Source organism: Trachypithecus francoisi, unplaced genomic scaffold (genome assembly GCF_009764315.1).
Source record: "Trachypithecus francoisi isolate TF-2019V2 unplaced genomic scaffold, Tfra_2.0 Lachesis_group21, whole genome shotgun sequence".
Lineage (NCBI taxonomy): Eukaryota > Metazoa > Chordata > Mammalia > Primates > Cercopithecidae > Trachypithecus > Trachypithecus francoisi.
Window position 1 is genome coordinate 4,510,087 of NW_022681467.1, and position 21,200 is coordinate 4,531,286.

A 21,200-nucleotide genomic window follows, 5' to 3' on the forward strand; every position below is an offset into this window, starting at 1 on the left:
AATAGGGGTAGCTTTTGGTCCAAGGTGGCAGGGTCGAGCCAGCAGCACCTGCCTCTGCTCCCCAGCTCTCCACACTCCATTGTCCTGCCTGCCACCATGATGGAACAGTCCGACTCCTTCACCAAGGACTCCCAGATGGCTGTGACTCAGATCCAGCAGGTCAAGCTGCTGCTGCTGCAGGTGCAACATGCCAGTAGCAGATCACAGCCCAAAAGTAGCACAAAACGTGGGGGATGGACTGCGTCCTCTGCATCTCCAAGGAGCATGGGGCTGTCCTCCTGGAAGGGCAACCTTGCCAGTGCCTTCCATTACTTCCCATGCAAGCCCTTAACTTTGCCTTCAAGGATAAGTACAAGCAATTCTTTTTTTTTTTTTTTTTTTTTCAGTTGGAATCATTTTTAATATTTAAATACAAAAAGTAAGCACTGACTTCTGTTTTTTTTTAAACACACACACAGGTCTAACAACCAAACTGTGCAGGGGAAATGAACTCCTGATCTGTCTTCCACAGTCCCCATTCTGTGGCTGAAGCTGCAGCCAGCCTCCCTCCTCTCATACATAGGGATTCATAGTGGCCGCTTTACACTACAGGTGTAATGCCTTTTGTCTTTCACATTGCGTGCATGTCCCTCCCCAACAGCTCCATTCTTTAAAAAAAATAAAAATAAAAAAGGCAGTCATTAATGGTCAGGGGCACATCCCTCCCACTGGCATCGGTTCCTACCCACAAGGGGAAAGTGACATCTTCTAGTTAGAAGCAATTTGGTGAAAGGAGTGGGGTGGCCAGAGCAGGAATAACCGTCTGCATGGCTGCACTCTGGTATCAGAGTGAAGACAGAAGTAAGGATAGTGTGGAGGGCACAGTTGCAAGTTGAGTCTTTCCATGAGACAATGTGAGGAGAATTCTCCCCACCAGGTTTAGATAGATCAATGTGCCAAAGTTAAAAAAAAAAAAAAAAATCCAAATAATCAGCAGTTCAAACACTTGAATTTCAAACTTATCCCACCAAGACAGCTCAAACAGCAGTAACAATCTAGATCTTTCCAGGAAGTGAGGGTACAGCCCCTGGCATTCCTCCTGAGAGCCCTGTGTTAGGCCCTAGAAGTATCTGCCGCTGCTGCAGTTGCTGCTGTTGCTCCATTTGCAACTTCTCGGTCTCAAAGACAACGGGAAGAACCAGGATCATAAAGGAAGTGGTCCCAATCCACAAGGCTGCCCTGGAAAACCTGTACATTTTTTGAGCCACAAAGAGGGAAAGATCAAAAGTGGCTCCAGCCGCGGACCGGACCCTCTCCGGAAACATCTCCGTCAGGCCCCATAGTCTCTCCGACAGGGTTTCATCTAGCTCCTCATCGTCGTCCTCCTCCAGCTCCTCCTCAGGCTTCTCCGCGTCGCCTTTCGGGAGCAATTCGTCCGGGGACTGGGGTTCCCCGGCACCGGCAGCAGCAACGGCGGCAGCCATGACTGTAGGGGACACCGGAAGCGGAAAAGAGGTCAAGTACAAGCAATTCTTCCTGAGGGTGCAGACAAGTGCATGCAGTTCTGGAGGTGCTTTGCTGGCCATCTGGCCTTGGGTGGCATGGCTGGCACCACCTCACTCTTCTTCATGTACCCCCTGGATTTCCCAGAACCTCCTGGGAGCTGACTTCGGGAAATCAGGAACAGTGCATGAGTTCAAAGACCTGGGAGGCTGGCTGGTGAGGATCACCAAGTCCAACGGACCCAGGGCCTGCCAGGGCCTCAGCATCTCATACAAGGCATCATCATCTGCCCAGCAGCCTCCTTCTGCTAGTAGGATACAGCTGAGGGCATGCTCCCCAGCCCCAAGAACATGCACATCCTGGCAAGCTGAGTTACTGTAAAGACTATGAGGGCCATGGCCAGCACGATCTCCTATCCTCCCACACGAAGCTCAAATGAGCCCACATCAGGTATACAGGGACCCTAGATTGTTGGAGGAAGATCTTTAAAGATGAAAAGGGCAAGCCTTCTTCAAGGGCGAGGTCCGATGTCCTTTGAGGTGTCAGGGGCACTTGGTGCTGGTCCTGTAAGAGGAGTTGAAGAAAGTCATGAAGTGCATTTGTCTCCTCCACAGAAATGGGAAACAACAGAATCACGGTGAGTACTCAACAGCTGAAGACCACTAACCTTCAAGAAACTAAAACTGTCTGTCCTGGCCAGACATGTCTGTGGAGGGCAGGGGAAGGCTCTGGAAAAGGGGTGCGTTGTGATCACGTTCGACCATCAGCATCACAATCAATGACCATGATCAATTCTATGAACTGATCGCTGGGGGAAGGAATCATGATGTCCTTGCAGGCCCACAGGCATTTTCTCTGCTGCTCAGACCTAGAGTCTAGTTGTTTGTAGGACCTGAGTTGTGTATAAGTATTTATGTAAGACAAAAGAAACATGTGTCCCATTTGTATTTAAGCACTAGCTCCTCGTTTGCACTGCCAAATATTTGCAATTATGTTCTATGTGGTCATTCTGCTGCAAAACAATAAAAAGAGAACACTGAGAACCTCAAAAAATTAGGGTAAATACATTTTCACAGAAAATAAAAACCGAAAAAAAAAATCATCACCAGCAGATCTGTCCTACAACAAATAGTAAAGAATGTTCCTCAGGCCAAAGGCAATTGATTCCAGATAGGAATGTCTATCTACAGGAAAGAAGGAAAAGCATGAGAAATGATAAGTGAGTAGGAAAATATAAAATAACATGAAATTTCTTTCCTTCTCATAATTGTCTTAAAACACAACTGATTATACAGAGAAAAATATAACACTGTAAGGTGAGGCTTACGATGTATACTGAAGTACATGTCAGGGGAACAGGTTCAAGGGAGTTTACTCTTGTAATGTTATTACATTTGTAAAGTAGGAAGTGAGACATTTCAGACCAGGTGTGAAGTACAAACTGGGAAATGGTACAAGGTTGACTTTAAGTAAGCTTTGATAATTGAAGGATGCATATGGTTAGCCACAGAGCAACCACTTAAAAATTAAATTAAAAGTGATATTCCTAGGAAACCAATACAGGAAATACAGTCTTAAAACCCAATAAACAGGTGGCAAACAACCCAATTAAAATATAAGCAAAAGGGCCTTGCAGGGTGGTTCATGCCTGTAATCCCAGTAGTTTGGGAGGCCAAGGCAGGCAGATCACTTGAGCCCAGGAGTTTGAGACCAGCCTGGGCAACATGGTGAAACTCCATCTCAACAAAAATTACAAAAGTTAGTCAGGCACGGTGGTGCACACCTGTAGTCCCAGCTACTTGGGAGGCTGAGACTGGAGGATTGCTTGAGCCCAGGAGGTCCAGGTTGCAGTGAGTTATGAGTTGTGATCATGCCGCTGCACTCCAGCCTGTGTGACAGAGCAAGACTCTGCCTCTTTCTCTTTCTCTCTATTTCTATCTCTATCCCCCAAAATATTTTTGTAAATCTTCTGCATATATGTATGCATACAGAGAACACTGAGTGTGCATGTTCTTGGGGCTGGGGAGCATGCCCTCAGCTGTATCCTACTAGCAGAAGGAGGCTGCTGGGCAGATGATGATGCCTTGCATGAGATGCTGAGGCCCTGGCAGGCCCTGGGTCTGTTGTACTTGGTGATCCTCATCAGCCAGCCTCCCAGGTCTTTGAACTCGTGCACTGTGCCTGATTTCCCAAAGTCGGCTCCCAGGAGGTTCTGGGAAATCCAGGGGGTACATGAAGCAGAATGAGGTGGAGTCCAGCTCTCAGGAAGCTACATCTCTAGGGAAAAGGGGAGAACACTACATCAAGGGAACACCCTGTGGGACAGAAGAATCTGAATAGCAGCTCTTGAGTCCCAGATCTTCTCTCTGGGACTGTATGGATACATATATGTAGAAGATTTACAAAAGAAAGTACACAAATGTCCAGCAAATCAATAAAAAGCATTTGCATAATTAGTCATCAAAAAAATACAATTTACACCAAAATATGATACCACTATACACCCACTAGAATAGACATAATGAAAAAGACAAAACATTCTTAGTGTGGGTGAGGATCTGGAGTAACTGGAGTAACTCATTGCTGCTGGGACGAGTATGTTGAAGTCAACAATTTTGGAAAAGTGTTTGGTAGTTTCTAGAAGCATATACACACTCTATGACCCAGAAATCCCACTCCTAGATATTTATTGAAGAGAAACAAAAACATGCCAACAAAAATACTTTTAAAATATTCACAATAGCTTTATGCATACCAGCCCCAATCTGGAAACCACCCAAATATATATCCCCATTGGAATAAATAGTGATATATTCTACACAATGGAATACTATACAGTCATAAAAGGAATGCAAACTGAAAGAAAAGATACACAAAAATAATCCATAATGAATTATTCCACTAATGGAAATTAGGACAAATTAGGAAAAACTAATATTTATTTGGGATAAGAAATCATGAGAGCAGTTAGCATTGAGGGAAAGTGGGTTATGGAGACTGAGAAGGACAAAATGAAGTTTCTGGGTGCAGATATTATTCTCTTCTTGAGCGAGTCAGAGGCCACATGGATGTGTTCAACATCTGAAAATTCATCAAGATATGAACTTCTAATTTGTACACTTTTCTGTATATGCTTTACTTTGATAAAATAGTTTACTTTAAAAATATGCTTGGCTGCCACCACAATAATCATTGTTTCAAACAAGAATCATCAGTTGGGGGAAATGGCTGGCTGGAGGCAGGTCTAAGTTGCAGCCCCCACTCAGACAGACAGAGCCGCATGCAGAGACCCACATTGTGAACTCTTGCTCCAAGAACTAGCGCAGGAACATACCAGGAAAGCTGAGAGAATCCCTTTGAAGGAGGTGAATTGCCCCTGCAGGCTCTGTGGAACAGCTGAGGAACTGTGAGTCAGCTTGCTTTCTCAGCTGGGAGGCTTGTAGTATGGGGCAAGTTCACAGCCCTGCTCACTGGCTGCCTAGAAGAAAACTCAGTGCTGTTGGGGTGTGGCGGGGGGAGGGAGGCATGCTGGGAGAGAGATTAGCCTTTTGGGCTCCATGGGAGCTGGGGGAGTCCTGTGGCAGCTGGCTTTCTCCCACTTCCCTGGTAACCTGTACGACACAGCAGAGACGGCCCGGCCATAATCCTCCTGGAAACATAACTCCATTGGCTTCCACACCGCCATCCCCCTCAGCAGCTGCAGTAAGCCCTGCCCAAGGAGAAGCTGAGCTCAGATACACCTAACTTTGCCCCACCTGATGGTCTTCCTCACCTGCCCTGGTAGCCAAAGGACATATTCTCTTGGGAGCTCTACCACCCACCACCTGATCCTCCCTGTATTACTGCAGCTGATGCACTCTTGCAAGCGCCACCTCCTGGCTGGAGGCCAACCAGCACAAAACCAGTGCACTAAACAAAAATACAACCAAGAACCCTCACTGAGTTCACTTCACTTCCCTGCTGCCGCCACCACAGCAGGTGCTGTTATCCACAGCTGAGAGAACTGAAGACACATTACATCACAGGACTCTTTGCAGACACTCCCCATTACAAGCCCAGAGCCTGGTAGCTCTGCTGAGTGGCTAGATCCAGAAGAGAAATAACAATCACTGCAGTTCAACTCTCAGGAAGCCACATCTCTAGTGAAAGGTGGAGAGCACTACATCAAGGGAGTACCCTGTGGGACAGAAGAATCTGAATAGCAGCTCTTGAGTCCCAGATCTTCTCTCTGACATAGTCTACCCAAATGAGAGGGAACCAAAAAAAAAAATTCTGGCAACATAAGAAAACAAGGTTCTTTAACATCCCCCCCAAAATATCACACTAGCTCACCAGCAATGGATCCAAAACAAGATGAAATTTCTGAACTGCCAGAAAAAGAATTCAGGAGGTTTACTATTAAGCCAATCAAGAAAGCACAAAAGAAAGGTGAAGTCCAACTTAAACAAATAAAAAAAAAATTATACAGGATATGAATGGGAAAATCTTCAGTGATAGTATAAATAAAAATCAAACACAACTTCTGGAAAGTAAGGACACACTTAGAGAATTGCAAAATGCACTGGAAAGTCTCAGCAATAGAATCAAACAAGTAGAAGAAAGAATTTCAGAGCTCAAAGACAAGGCTTTCAAGTTAACCCAACAATGGTACAAAAAAAAGAATAAAAAAAGAACATAGCCTCCAAGAAACTGGGATTATGTTAAACAACCAAACCTAAGAATAATTGGTGTTTCAAGGCAAAAGAGACATAAAAATTTTGGAAAACATATCTGAGGAAATAATTGAGGAAAACTTCCCTGGCCTTACTAGAGATCTAAACATCCAAACACAAGAAGCTCAAAGAGCACCCAGGATATTCATCACACACACAAAAAAAATTATCACCTAGGCATATAGTCATCAGGTTATCTTAAGTCAAGACAAAGGAAAAAAATCTTAAGAGCTGTGAGGCAAAAGCATCAGGTAACCTATAAAGGAAAGCCTATCAGATTAACAGCAGATTTTCTCAGCAGAAACTCTACAAGCTAGAAGAGATTAGGGTCCTATCTTTGCCCTCCTTAAAAAAAAAATTACCTGCCAAGAACTTTGTATCTGGTGAAATTAAGCTGCATAAATGAAGGAAAGATACAGTCTTGAAAAGACAAACAAATGCTGAGAAAATTTGCCATTACCAAGCCAGCACTACAAGAACTGCTTAAAGGACCTTTAAATCTTGAAACAAATCCTCAAAATACACCAAATAGAATGTCCTAAAGCATAAATCCCACAGGACCTGTAAAACAACAACACAATGAAAAAAAAAATGAAGGTTTTCAGGCAGGCAACCAATAGCATGATGAATAGAATAGCACCTCACATCTCAAAACTAATGATGAATGTAAATCGCCTAAATGCTCCACTTAAAAGACACAGAATGGCAGAATGGGTAAGAATTCACCAACCAAGTATCTTCTATCTTGAAGAGGCTAATCTGACATATAAGGATTCACATAAACTTAAGGTAAAGGAATGGAAAAAAATATTCCATGCAAATGGACACCAAAAGTGAGCAGGAGTAGCTATTCTTATATCAGACAAAACAAACTTTAAAGCAGCAGCAGTTAAAAGAGACAAAGAGGAACATTATATAATGATAAAAAGACTAGTCCAAGAGGAAAATATCACAATGCTAAATACATATGCACCTAAAACTGGATCTTCGAAATTTATAAAACAGTTACTAAAGACCTAAGAAATGAGACAGATAGCAACACATTAATAGTGGAGGACTTCAACACTCAACTGATAGCACTAGACAGGTCATCAAGACAAAAAGTCAACAAAGAAACAATGGACTTAAACTATACCCTAGAACAAATGGTCTTAACACATATTACAGAACATTCTACCCAACAGCTGCAGAATATACATTCTATTCATCGGCACATGGAACATTCTCCAAGATAGACCATATGATAGGCCACAAAACAAGTCTCGACAAATTTAAGAAAACTGAAATAATAACAAGTACTCTCTTAGACCACAGTGGAATAAAATTGGAAATCAACTCAAAAAGGAGCACTCAAAACCATGTAAATACATGGAAATTAAATAACCTGCTCCTGAATGATCTTTGGGTCAACAATGAAATCAAGATGGAAATTTAAAAACTCTTTGAACTGAATGATAATAGTGACATGACACACCAAATCCTCTGGGATACAGCAAAGGTGTACTAAGAGGAAAGTTCACAGGATTAAATGCCTATATTTAAAAGTCTGAAAGAGCACAAATAGATAATCTAAGGTCACTCCTCAAGGAGCTAGAGAAACCAGAACAAACCAAACCCAGACTCAGAAGAAGACAAGGAAAAACAAAGATCAGAGCAGAACTAAATGAAATTGAAACCAAAAAAATACAAGAGATAAGTGACACATTAAGCTGGTTCTTTGAAAAGATAAATAAAATTGATAGACCATTAGCAAGATTCACCAAGAAAAGAAGAGAGAAGATCCAAATAAGCTCAATTAGAAATGAAATGGGAGATATTCCAACCAACACCACAGAAATACAAAAGATCATCCAAGGCTACTATGAACACCTTTACACACATAAACTAGAAAACCTAAAAAAGATGGATAAATTCCCAGAACTATACAACCCACCTAGATTAAACCAGGAAGAAACAGAAACTCTAAACAGACCAATAACAAGCAGTGAGATTGTAATGATAATTAAAAAGTCACCAACGAAAAAAAGTCCAAGACTAGATGGATTACCAGCTGAATTCTAGCAGACATTCAAAGAATTAGTTCTAATCCTATTGGCACTATTTCAAAAGATTGAGAAAGAGGGAATCCTTTCTAAATCCTCCTGTGAAACCAGCATCACCCTAATACCAAAACTAGGAAAGGACATAACAAAAAAGAAAACTACAGAACAATGTCCCTGATGAACGTAGATGCAAAATCCTCAATAAAATATTAGCTAACCAAATCCAACAGCATGTCAAAAAGATAATCCACCATGATCAAGTGGGTTTCATACTAGGCAATGCAGGGATGGATTAACATCCACAAGTAAATTAATGTGATATATCACATAAACAAAATTTAAAACAAAAATCATATGATCATCTCAATAGGCCAGAAAATCTCAATAGCCAGAAAAATCATTTGATAAAATCCAGTGTCCCTTTATGATTAAAACGCTCAGCAAACTTGGCATAGAAGGGACATACCTTAAGGTAATAAAAGCCATCTATGACAAACCCACAGCCAACATTATACTGAACAGGGAAAATTTGAAAGCATTCCCACTAACAACTGGAACAAGACAAGGATGCCCACTTTCACCACTTCTACTCAGCATAGTACTGGAAGTCCTAGCCAGAGCAATCAGACAAAAGAAAGAAATAAAGGGCATTCAAATCAGTAAAGAGGGCGCCAAACAGTCACTGTTTGCTGATGACATGATTGCATACCTAGAAAACCCTAAAGACTCATTCAAAAAACTCCTAGAACTAGTAAATAAATTCAGCAAAGTTTCAGGATACAAACTGAATGTGCACAAATCAGTAGCCCTGCTATACAACAACAGCAACAAAGCTGAGAATCAAATCCAGAACTCAACCCCTTTTTAAATAGCTGCAAATAAAATAAAACACTTAGGAATACACTTAACCAAGGAGGTGAAAGAGTCCTACAAGGAAAACTACAAAACACTACTGAAAGAAATCACCAATGACACAAACAAATGGAAACACATCCCATTCTCATGGATGGGTAGAATCAATATTGTGAAAATGACCATACTGCCAAAAGCAATCTACAAATTCAGTGGAATTCCCATCAAAATATTATACCACTATCATTCTTCACAAAACTAGCAAAAAAAATCCTAAAATTCATATGGAACCAAAAAAGAGCCTGCATAGCCAAAGCAAGACTAAGCAAAAAGAACAAATCGGGAAGCTTTACATTATCTGTCTTCAAACTACACTATAAGTCCATACTCACCAAAACAGCATGGTACTGGTATAAAAACAGGCATATAGACCAATGGAACAGAATAGAGAACCAAGAAATAAGCCCAAATACTTACAGTCAACTGATCTTAAACAAAGCAAACAAAAACATAAAATGGGGAAAGGACACCCTATTCAACAAATGGTGCTGGGATCATTAGCAAGCCACACGTAGAAGAATGAAACTGAATCTTCATCTCTCACCTTATATAAAAATCAACTCAAGATAGATCAAAGACATATCTGAGACCTGAAACCATAAAAAATTTAGAAGATAACATTGGAAACCCCATTCTAGACATTGGCTTAGGTAGAGACTTCATGCCCAAGAACCCAAAAGCAAATGCAACACAAGCAAAGCTTAATAGATGGGACTTAATTAAACTAAAAAGCTTTTGCACAGCAAAAGAAATAATCAGCAGAATAAACATACAACCCACAGAGTGGGAGAAAATCTTTGCAATCTATTCGTCTGACAAAGGACAAATATTCAGAATCTAGAAAGAACTCAAACAAATCAGCAAGAAAAAAAACAAACAATCCCATCAGAGAGCGGGCTAAGGACATAAATAGACAATTCTCAAAAGAAGATATACAAATGACCAACAAACATATGAAAAAATGCTCAACATCACTAATTATCACGGAAATGCAAATCACAACCACAATGAGACAACACCTTACTCCTGCAAGAATGGCCCTAATCAAAAATCAAAAAATAATAGATGATGGCATGGATGTGGTGAAAAGGGAACACTTTTACACCATTGGTGGGAATGTAAACTGATACAACCACTATGGAAAACAGTGTGGAGATTCTTTAAAGAGCTAAAAGTAGATCTACCATTTGATCCAGCAATCCCACTCCTGGGTATCTACCCAGAGGAAAAGAAGTTATTATATGAAAAAGATACTTGCACATGCATGTTTATAGCAGCACAATTTGCAACTGCAAAAATATGGAACTAGCCCAAATGCCCATCAATCAATGAGTGAATAAAGAAAATGTTATATATGTATATAAAACACGGAATACTACTCAATCATAAAAAGGAATGAAATAATGGCATTTGCAGCAACCTGGATAGAATTGGAGACCATTATTCTAAGTGAAGTAACCCAGGAATGGAAAATCAAACATTGTATGTTCTCACTTATAAGTGGGAGCTAAGCTATGAGGATGCAAAGGCATAAGAATGGTATGATGGACTTTGGGGACGGGGGTAAAGGGTGGGATGAGGGACAAAAGACTATACATTTGGTACACTGTACACTGCTCAGGTGATGGGTGCACCAAAATCTCAGAAATCACCACTAAAGAAGATATTCATGTAACCAAACACCACCTATTTTCCAAAAACCTACTGAAATATAAATAAATAAATAAATAAATGTAAAGCAAAGCCCCACAGAGGGGGAAAAACAGAATCATCAGTGGATGTTGAACTGTGTGGCCTGAAGGCATGATGGAGAACAGGAGATCTGTTGTCTCACTCTCTCCCCAGAACACACTTATCACTCGCAAAGAAAAAAATAGTAATTTTACAATAAAGGGAATTGAGGACACCATCTAACCAAGTAATCAACCTATCAACATTAACATGTGTGTTAGTTTGCAAGGGCTACCATAGTACCACAGACTGGGTGGCTTAAATCACAGAAACTTATTTTCCCATACTTCTGGAGGCTGGAAGTTCAAGATCGAGGCATCAGGAGGGCTGTTTCCTTCTGGGGGCCATGAGGGAAGGGACTGTTCTTCCAGATCTCTCTTCTTGGCTTGCAGACAGCCACTCTCTCCCTGAGTCTTCATAGCATCCTCCATTTGTACATATCTGTCCAAATTTTCTCTTTTGTTCGGGGGGGACAGTTTCACTCTGTCACCCACGCTGGAGTACAGTGGTACAATCTCAGCTCACTGCACTCTCTGCCTCCCAGGTTCAAGCAATTCTCATGCCTTGGCCTCCCAAGTAGCTGAAACTACAGAGGTGTGCCACACACCCAGGTAATTTTTGTATTTTTAGTAGAGACAGGGGTTTCACCATGTTGGTCAGGCTGGTCTCAAACTCCTGACCTCAAGTGATCCACCTACCTCGGCCTCCCAAAGTGCGGTACAGGCACAAGCCACCACACCCAGCAGATTTCCTCTTCATATGGAAACACCAATCATGTTGGATTAGGGCCCACCCTAATGACTTCATTTTAACTGAATCACCTCTTTAAAGAACTTGTCCCCAAATACTACCACATTCTGAGAAACTAGGAGTTAGGGCTTCAACATCTGAATTTTAGGGGACATGACTCAGCCCATAACAATGTATACCAGTCATGGAACAACTGGGCACCATGGGCCTCAAGATAGAAGAAATTGCAATGATCACAGCATCATTTTTGCGACTTTCTTGCCAGAAATCCCAAACCTGCATCTCATCATAAAAAAAAAAAAAAAAAAAAAAAAAAAGGCAGAAAAACATACATCAAGCGAGGGACATTCTACAAAATAACTAACCTGTACTCAAAAGTCTCAAGGTTATGAAAACAATGGTTAAGGAACTGTTCCAGATGAAAGGAGGCTAAACAGATGCAAATTAAATGCAATGTGTGATCCCGGACTGGCTCCTGGCTCAGATGAAGGAAACAATCGATGAAATTTGAAGAAAGTCTATCAGTTGGATAATAGCATCATATGAATGTTAATTTCTGATTTTAATAATTGTGCTGTGGTTTATAGGAAATGTCCTTGTCTTTTGGAAATTTTCACTGAAGGATTTAGACGTAAATATAAATCTGGGGAATCTTGGTGAAAAGTCCTTGTATCATTTTTGCAACTTTTCTGTAAGTCTAGAATTCTTTCAAAATTAAAAATAAAAGTTACAGAAGAGAAAATACTTTAAAAACTCTGCAATTCAAAAAAAAAAGTGTGTGTGTGTGTGTGTGTCTGAACACATCTAGCATCCACAGTACCTGAGAAAATCAAGGATATTCATTTGCTCATTCTTGCATATTTATGTAACTAGGAATTATTGATATAGGAAGTTGAAATCAAAGGCAACATGTGTCTAAACTTATAATGTCTAGGAATCAAATTAATTGGCAGAGTGGCCCTTTAAAATAGGAGTGAGTGGGTGATTTGCTCAAAGACCTTCATCTTGGGTTCCTCAACTGTTCCCATAGCTTTGGCTCAAATTCTGGTTAAAACTAAAATTTCAAGAGCATGAACCCTTATTAAAATGTTGCTGGCACTGCCTGGACTTATATTTAAAACCAAAGTCATAGTATAAAATTTCACATGACTCCATTCTCCCAATGTTTTACCTCTGAAAACATTATGTGACAGTCACACAATCCCCAAAATTAAGATGACAGACATTTCCCCTACAAGGATGATTATTTCAGCATTGTGTAGGTTCAGATTCTAACCTCCCTCAATCAGGATTTGACTCAACTCTTCCACGTGGTTCTCTCCTTATTTGTTCAGCCAGCAATTATTGAGTGTCCAATGTATGCCAGGCACAGTTCTGTGAACTACATGAGTGCAAAAATAAATAAGACATAGAAACTGTCTTTGAGGGGCTTGCCTTTACCTAAGATGTTGAAAATAAATGTTTTCCCTTTATTCTTAAAATTATTATTAAAAATAGGAATTATTTGGCATTAAAATCTTGTGTACTGCCTTAGTTTCCTAGGTTTGCCATTCATAAAAACAATAACAAAAGCCCAAAACCAAGGTGTGAGGAGGGTCAGGCTCCCTCTGAGACACTGGACAGAAGCCTTCCTTGCCTCTTCCCTGCATCTGAGGGTAGCTGTCAGTCCTTGGCGTTCTGCGGCTTGTAGCTGCATCAACTCCAACTTCTGCCCTGTTGTGACACAGTATCCTCCCAGCGTGTCTGTCTCCACATGGCATTTTCCTCTTCTTATAAGGACACCAGTTATACTGGATTAGGGCTCACATTAATGACTTCATCTTAAATTAGTTGCATCTGCGAAGATCCTGTCTCCAAATAAGATCACATTCCCAGGTAATGGGGGTTGAGGCTTCAACACATCTTTCGACAATTCAACAGTTCAACTCCTGCAAGCACATTTCAATAAATGAATTTGTTCTTCTCCTCAGGGGACTTAAATCTTCCTAAGGAGAAAACAAATTCATGTTTTAGACTTGTTTTCCAAAACACTATAAATGACCCTCCACAATGTGAAGGGCATCTTTCTGGGCCTCAGAAGAAAGTTTTAACATAATACTTGCTTAGTTAGATATGTGGGTGAAAGGGTCAGTTCAAGCATAACGCTAGGTATGAAGTCTCAAGGCCACTCTGATCCATTATTACATAAATATTAAACCTGTATTATCCATTATTACATAAAGATTAAACCTGTATTATCCATTATTACATAAATATTAAAAACCTGTACTTTGGGCTGGGAACGGGGGATGCAGGGAGGAGAGGGGAAGGGAAAGTGCCTAACTGTCAGATTAGAGGCGGCTGGATCCCACCTCCAGCCAGAACAGCCATCATTACCGCCTTACCTGCTGTATACACTGGGCTCCTGCACAAAGATCCCCTCTAGAAAACAAACAAAGTAAAACAGGTTCCCAACTTAAAACATTTGAAAATCAATGGCTTAGATTTCTGGGAATTTTTTTATACATAGATTGAGAGGGTACATGTGCAGGTTTATTATGTTGGTATAGTGTAATGCTGGGGTTTGAGCTTCTAACGAGCCCATCACCCAAATAGTGGACACAGTACCCAGTAGATAATTTTCCAACCCTCACCCCTTTCTCATTCTCCCCGCTTTTGGAGTCCCCAGAGACTCTTAATTCTGTCCTTATGATCCTGTGTACTCATTATTTAATTCCCACTTATAAGTTAAACACAGCCACATTTTATTCCTGTGGTGATGTTTTTCTTTCCTTTGTCTTCTTAATAAAATTAGGCTGGTCAATTTATTTTCCAGTTTCAATTATATTTTCCAAACCATTGTTTTTCTGCCCTTGTACTAATAAAATGCTGTCGTCCTAGGTCCCTGCTAATAGTAAAAATGTTTAAATAGTGGAAAGCTAACATATTTTTCCTCAATTTTTCTGACAATAATTCAAAGATTTTTTTCCTTAAAAAAAAAATCAATGAGTTCTCTTTTAAAATTCAAATTCTAGTATTGATTTAAACGTTATCACCACTGATGTATGAAAATTTCAGATCACTTTTTTCTTTGCATTTTTAATCTTTTCTCAATACACGTTCACTTTCTAAATAATTTCTTGACTCACAGAAGAAAAATTGCATGAATAAAGTTAGTTTTCTACCTTCCTCTTGCCATACCTTCTTTTTTTTAACCTCACTGTCTTTACATCCTCCCTACTTTATACCTTTACTGTTCTTTTCTACTACGCTTACACTTCCACAGTTTTTCATTTCTTCATTTTTCTAAACTTCCTTATTTCTAATTTTATAGTCACATATTTTAATACACTTGAATGATTCTATTTGGCATTGTTTATTACTCTTATACCACTTTTAGTAAAAATTAAAAATATACTTTGTCATATTAAACAATTTTATTGAAAAATTTTCGAAATCCAGATAGATTTAAATTTTTTTTTTAACTCTTGAATGACCTCTTTGGACAGCATTTTCAATACTTCGATGTACTGTATATACTTCCAGACCTTTGCTATGTAAATAGATTTTATTAAAATGTAAGCATACTGTAAACTGATATTTGTGGATAGACCTAGTGAAATTACAGGGAAATCTACAACTGGCAGCAGTGAGCCGGTCTGTGGTTGTCCCTGGGGCGCACCGAGGAGAGGAAGCAGCTGTGTCCCCAGCGCACCCATGGACACGCACCCCACTTCTGGGCTCCCCGACCTGGCCCAGACGTGCGGTCAACTGCATCCTTGGAACCCCATACTGGTCCTCAAAAAGCTAAGGGAGTCATATCTACCCATCTCCTCCCCGCTCCTCCCCACTACCCCAGTACTCACATCCTAGGTCCTCTGTGCTCCGCCTCTGATGGTGTGGAATATGCTGGAATGCAGGACCCATAGAGCAGCTGCTGAGAGTGCCACAGCGCCCAGGCCACAGCGGCCAACCCTGAGGGGTGGCCTCAGCTGCAGAGTCACCTCCAAACCATGCCCAACCTGGCCCACTTTCAGAATCTAAAGTTCCGACTCTCTCGCCCGAAGTTGGGACCATTCTGGAGGGCCACTCATCTTCCGAGCTGCCCCCTACAGCATGGCAGACAGTTTTCCCTTGCTCACTCCTGCTTCTTTCTCTCCCCTTGCCCTCTAGGTGAGGATCCCAGGAACAGCTCCCACCGTGTCCAGAGTTTGTTCCTGCTAGTGGGTTCGTGGTCTCGCTAATTTCAGGTATGAAGCCGCAGACCTTTGGGGTGAGTGTCACAGCTCTTAAAGATAGCACGGACCCAAATAGTGAGCTGTAGCAAAGTTTATTGTGAAGAGCAAAAGGACAAAGCTCCCACAGCCTGAAAGACGACCCAGGCGGGTTGCCCTTGCTGGCTGGGGTGGTCAGCTTTTATTCCCTTATTGTCCCCTCCCATGTTCCATTTCTGTCCTATCAGCGTGCCCTCTTTTCAATCCTCCCTGCAACTTGCTACTTTTAGAATCATGCTAATTGGTGCATTTTACAATCCTCTTGTAAAGCAGGAAAGTTCCTGATTGGTGCATTTTACAATCCTCTTATAAGACCAGAAAGTTCCCCAAGTCCCCACTTGATCCAGGAGGTTCAGCTGGCCTCACCTCTCATCAACAGGCATCCTAGTGCTCATCTCCATCTGCGTCAGCTCACTGGGGACCCCAGCCATGCACTGGTAGGTGGGATTCCAGAAACAGCAGCACCGATTTTTCCTCCCCCTGAAGACCACCAGGCTCCCCTGGCCCCTCAACATTTTAACACATCGTTGTATATTCAGTTAAAAAAAAAAACGGGCTGGGTAGGGTGGCTTATGCCTGTAATTCCAGCACTTTGGGAGGCGGAGGCGGGCGGATCACGAGGTCAGGAGATGGAGACCATCATGGCTAACACTGTGAAACCCTGTCTCTACTAAACATACAAAAATAATCAGCGGGCGTGATGGCGGGCGCCTGTAGTCCCAGCTACTTGGGAGGCTGAGGCAGGAGAATGGCGTAAAGTCCCGAGACAGAGCTTGCAGTGAGCCGAGACTGCACCACTGCACTCCAGCCTGGGCGACAAAGCGAGACTCCATCTCAAAACAAAATAAAACAAAAAAATGATAGCTAATTTTATTTTGCCTTTCTTTGGTTACTACTGAAGTGGACATTTGTTTCTCTTACTTACTGGGCATTTTCACTTGCAGTTTGTGACTGTTATGTAAATCATATTATTTTCACTCAACTGCTTTCTCCTACTGATTGGTAAGAGCTTCTTAGATGAATTGTTAAAGCTTTGCTATACATTACAATTCTATTCCTAGATGTATTTTTTATTGTCTATCTATTTATAATGTTTTGAGATAAGCTGAAATTTTTGTTTCTATTTAGCCAAATGTCTCAGTCTTTTCCTTTGTGACTCAATGTTTTTAATATCATATATACAAAATTCTTGGTCCCTCCAGGATTATATGAATATTCACCAGAGGGAAAAGATGTCTATAATTATTTCAATGAACATTATGAAGTTGTCTATACATTGGAGAAACTGTTATTTGTTTTGTCAGTGTTTAAAAAACTCTTATTTTGTCAAGGTAGAAGATAAAAATCAACCGCTATGACATTCAGAAAGGCTTGTGCCCTCCCTCTTGCAAACTCTGAAATCATTCATTTTCACAGGCCAACCAGGTGTCCTGGTGCAGTCTTCTCCAGGACTATCTTGGCATTTATTGTCTTTTAAACTATATTTCCTGGGACCAGGACCAGCAACATAATTTGCAGGGCCCAGTGTGAAAGTAAAATGTGGGGCCCCTTGCTCAAAAAGTATTAAGAATGTCAAGAGGGTAACAACAAAGCATTAAACTAAGCATGAGGTTGCATAGGGGTCTCACACCCGTGAAATTACCCTGCTCAGAACACAGAGAACTAACCTTCTAGATCAATTTCTGTTACCAATTAAATTAGTCAAGTCAGTCAAAAATGTATTTCATGAGTTTTTCACTTCATTAGTTCCTAAAAAGATGTGATTGAATTCTTTTTGACTGAATTAGGTGGATTTATTAGGATGGGGGGAAAAGTGAGGAAGTCATTAGGCTGAAAGTTCTGCAGACAATTTGGGGGCAGTATTTGAAGTTAAAATCTGAGATATATTATCTTTGAAGATCCCAAAGTATAATTCCATAATTAGATAATAACTGCCAATAATGATCTTTGGCCAAGATCCTGGGCTAAGAGTGTTTACAGGGAAATCCTCATGGCAATCCCATGGGTCAAGGAGTCACCTATTTTACCGATGGTTCACACATGGATGGTTCATCGATTATACAGATGCAGAACTTGAGGCTTGAAGGAGAGCAAGTAACTTCACCAGTTAACACTGCCAGTCAGCAGCAGAACAAGGGCTCAGATTCGAGTCTGAATTCAGAGCCTCACTCTTGGCCTCGATGTTGTTATGACATCATGATCACAGGTCCCACCGTCTACAAACACAAGTGAAAATCTGGATTTGGAAAGTGCTATGGTTTGAATATTTGCCCCCTCTTAAACTTATGTTGAAACTTAATTCTCAATGTGACAATGTTGAGAGGTCAGACCTTTAACAGGTGATTGAGTCAGGAAGGTTCTGCCTTCACGAATGGATTAAGCCATTCACGGATTAAAAGGTTAATGAGTTAATGAATGAATGGTTTATTGATTAATGAGTTAATGAATTAATGGGTTATCAGGAGATTAGGACTAGTGGCCCTATAAGAGGAAGAGAGACAAGAGCCAGCACAGACAGCCCTTTGCCATGTGATGGCATGTACCACCTCGGACCCCAGAGTCACCACCAGCAGGAAGGCACTTAACAGATGCAACCCCTCTATCCTGGATTTCGCAGCCTCCATGAACTCCAAGAAATAAATTTTTTTCTTCATAAATTACCCAGTTTCAAGTATTCTACTGTAAGCAACAGAAAATGGACCAATACAAGAAGGCAGTAGGGAGGCTCACCTGGTGATATTGTATGTCATGCATTCTTAAGATGGTCCTCGTACTTGTAAAAGAGCCAAAGCTCTGGGATGCCACTGAATTTGTAGGCCCACATTTCAAGGCTGAAGGAGGTGGAGCTACTCTGTTTTCATATAAAGACAAGGAATTTTTTTCTCCTCTGTGTAAACAGCAGGTTGTTTTCCTACTTCTAAACTGAATGCTAAGCTTCAGTTAAAAAAATTTTTTTGTGTGCATAGAACATTAAGGATTGGGCAATTGCATCTCAAAAACACAAGTGTTCAGGTTCCATGTAAGTGGCCAGCATTTCAGGTGCTTACTTAAACCTTGCCCTCACCCAATAGAGTTTAAAAGGCAACAGTTACAAGCATTTGCACTAGATTAACCTTCTGCCTTTGATCCTACCAAAAACAGTAGCATCAAAATGACCTGTTCATAGTACCGTGTTACTTATCTGCTTTCGTGGCTGCCTACAGACCCAAAACAAAACTGAAAACAAGAATTGAGCCATCTGCATGATTTAAGCCAAAATCAGGAAAGAAAATACATATTTTTAAAATATATTCCATGTATATATGGAACTTCTTCAGTTTTCCAGTTTATTTTCTGCTTATAAACATCAAAATAAAATATCAAACATCTTTACCTTTTAATATTTCCCACAGTCTCTTCAGGATGCAGACAACTGGACTGAAGTTTTCAAAAGACATTTATTTGTTCTTCTCACTCATATCTAATTTGATAAGAATACAGAGGTCCCCCAATTTCATACCTAATGTTTGTTTAGCATAGTGATAGCCAGTGCTTTTAATGAGAACCCTGAAATAAGATGCAGAAGTGACTCCCAACTATTAAAAATAATATTGTAAATATAATGTTGCAAAAACTGTATTTATAATATTTTAGAAATTGAAAAACTCTTTTAATATCAATTCTTGGGGGTGCACCTAACATGGCCAAATAGGAACAGCTCCAGCCTCCAGTTCCCAGTGTGAGCAACACAGAAGATGGGCGATTTCTGCATTTTCAACTGAGGTACTAGGTTCATCTCACTGAGGCATGTCAGACAGTTGGCGCTGGTTCATGGGTGCAGCCCTACCAGTGAGAGCTGAAGCAGGGTGAGGCATCACCTCACCTGGGAAGCATGAGGGGGAAGGGAATTCCTTTTCCTAGCCAAAGGAAATTGAGACACACAACACCCGGAAAATTGGGTAACTCCCACCTAATACTGCGCTTTACCAAGGGTCTTAGCAAACGGCACACCAGGAGATTATATCCCACACCTGGCCCAGAGGGTCTCATGCCCACGGAGCCTCCCTCATTGCTAGCACAGCAGTCTGAGATCTAACTGCAAGGTGGCAGCAAGACTGGGGAAGGGGCACCCGCCATTGCTGAGGCTTAAGTAGCTAAACAAAGCCGCCGGGATGCTCGAATTGGGTGGAGCCCACCACAGCTCAAGGAGGCCAGCCTGCCTCTGTAGACTCCTCCTCTGGGACAGGCCACAGCTAAACAAGAAACAGCAGAAACCTTGGCAGAGGTAAATGCCCCTGTCTGACAGCTTGAAAGAGAGCAGTGGATATCCCAGCACAGAGGCTGAGATCTGAGAATGGACAGACTGCCTGTTCAAATGGGTCCCTGACCCCTGAGTAGCCTAACTGGGAGACATCCCCCACTAGGTGCAGACTGACACCTCACACCTCACACGGCAGGGTACACCCCTGAGACAAAGCTTCCAGAGCAAGAATCAGACGGCAACACTCGCTGTTCAGCAATATTCTATCTTCTGAAGCCTCTGCTGTTGACACCAGGCAAACAAGGTCTGGAGTGGACCTCAAGCAAACTCCAACAGACCTGCAGCTGAGGGTCCTGACTGTTAGAAGGAAAACTAACAAGCAGAAAGGACGCCCACACAAAAACCCCATCAGTACATCACCATCATCAAAGACCAAAGGCAGATAAAACCACAAAGTTGGGGAAAAAGCAGAGTAGAAAAGCTGGAAATTCAAAAAATCAGAACGCATCTCCCCCTCCAAAGAACACAGTTCATCGCCAGCAACAGAACAAAGCAGGATGGAGAATGACTTTACGAGTTGAGAGAAGAAGACTTCAGTCAATCAAACTTCTCAGAGCTAAAGGAGGAACTATAACCAGTGCAAAGAAACCAAAAACCTTGAAAAAAGAATGGATGAATGCATAACTAAAATAACCAATGCAGAGAAGACCTTAAAAGAACTGATAGAGATGAAAACCATAACACGAGAACTACGTGACAAATGCACAAGCTTCAGTAACCAACTCAATCAACTGGAAGAAAGAGTATCAGCAATTGAAGATCAAATGAATGAAATGAAGCTAGAAGAGAAGTGTAGAGAAAAAAGAGTAAAAAGAAATAAACAAAGCCTCCAAGAAATACGGGATTATGTGAAAAGACCAAATCTACGTCTGATTGGTGTCCCTGAAAGTGACGGGGAAAATGGAACCAAGTTGGAAAACACTCTACAGGATATCATCCAGGAGAACTTCCCCAACCTAGTAAGGCAGGCCAACATTCAAATTCAGGAAATACAGAGAACGCCACAAAGATACTCCTC

The 21,200-nt window shown here is 41.3% G+C and overlaps 1 protein-coding gene across 1 annotated transcript; it reads right to left on the minus strand.

Annotated features, from left to right (window-relative positions):
- Positions 1-362: 362 nt before the first annotated feature.
- Positions 363-1,502, minus strand: LOC117068376 (mitochondrial import receptor subunit TOM22 homolog). The gene has a single exon (XM_033185449.1). The coding sequence runs from the start codon at positions 1,461-1,463 to the stop codon at positions 1,035-1,037; it is 429 nt and encodes a 142-aa protein (XP_033041340.1). The 5' UTR covers positions 1,464-1,502; the 3' UTR covers positions 363-1,034.
- Between the last annotated feature and the right edge of the window lie 19,698 nt (positions 1,503-21,200).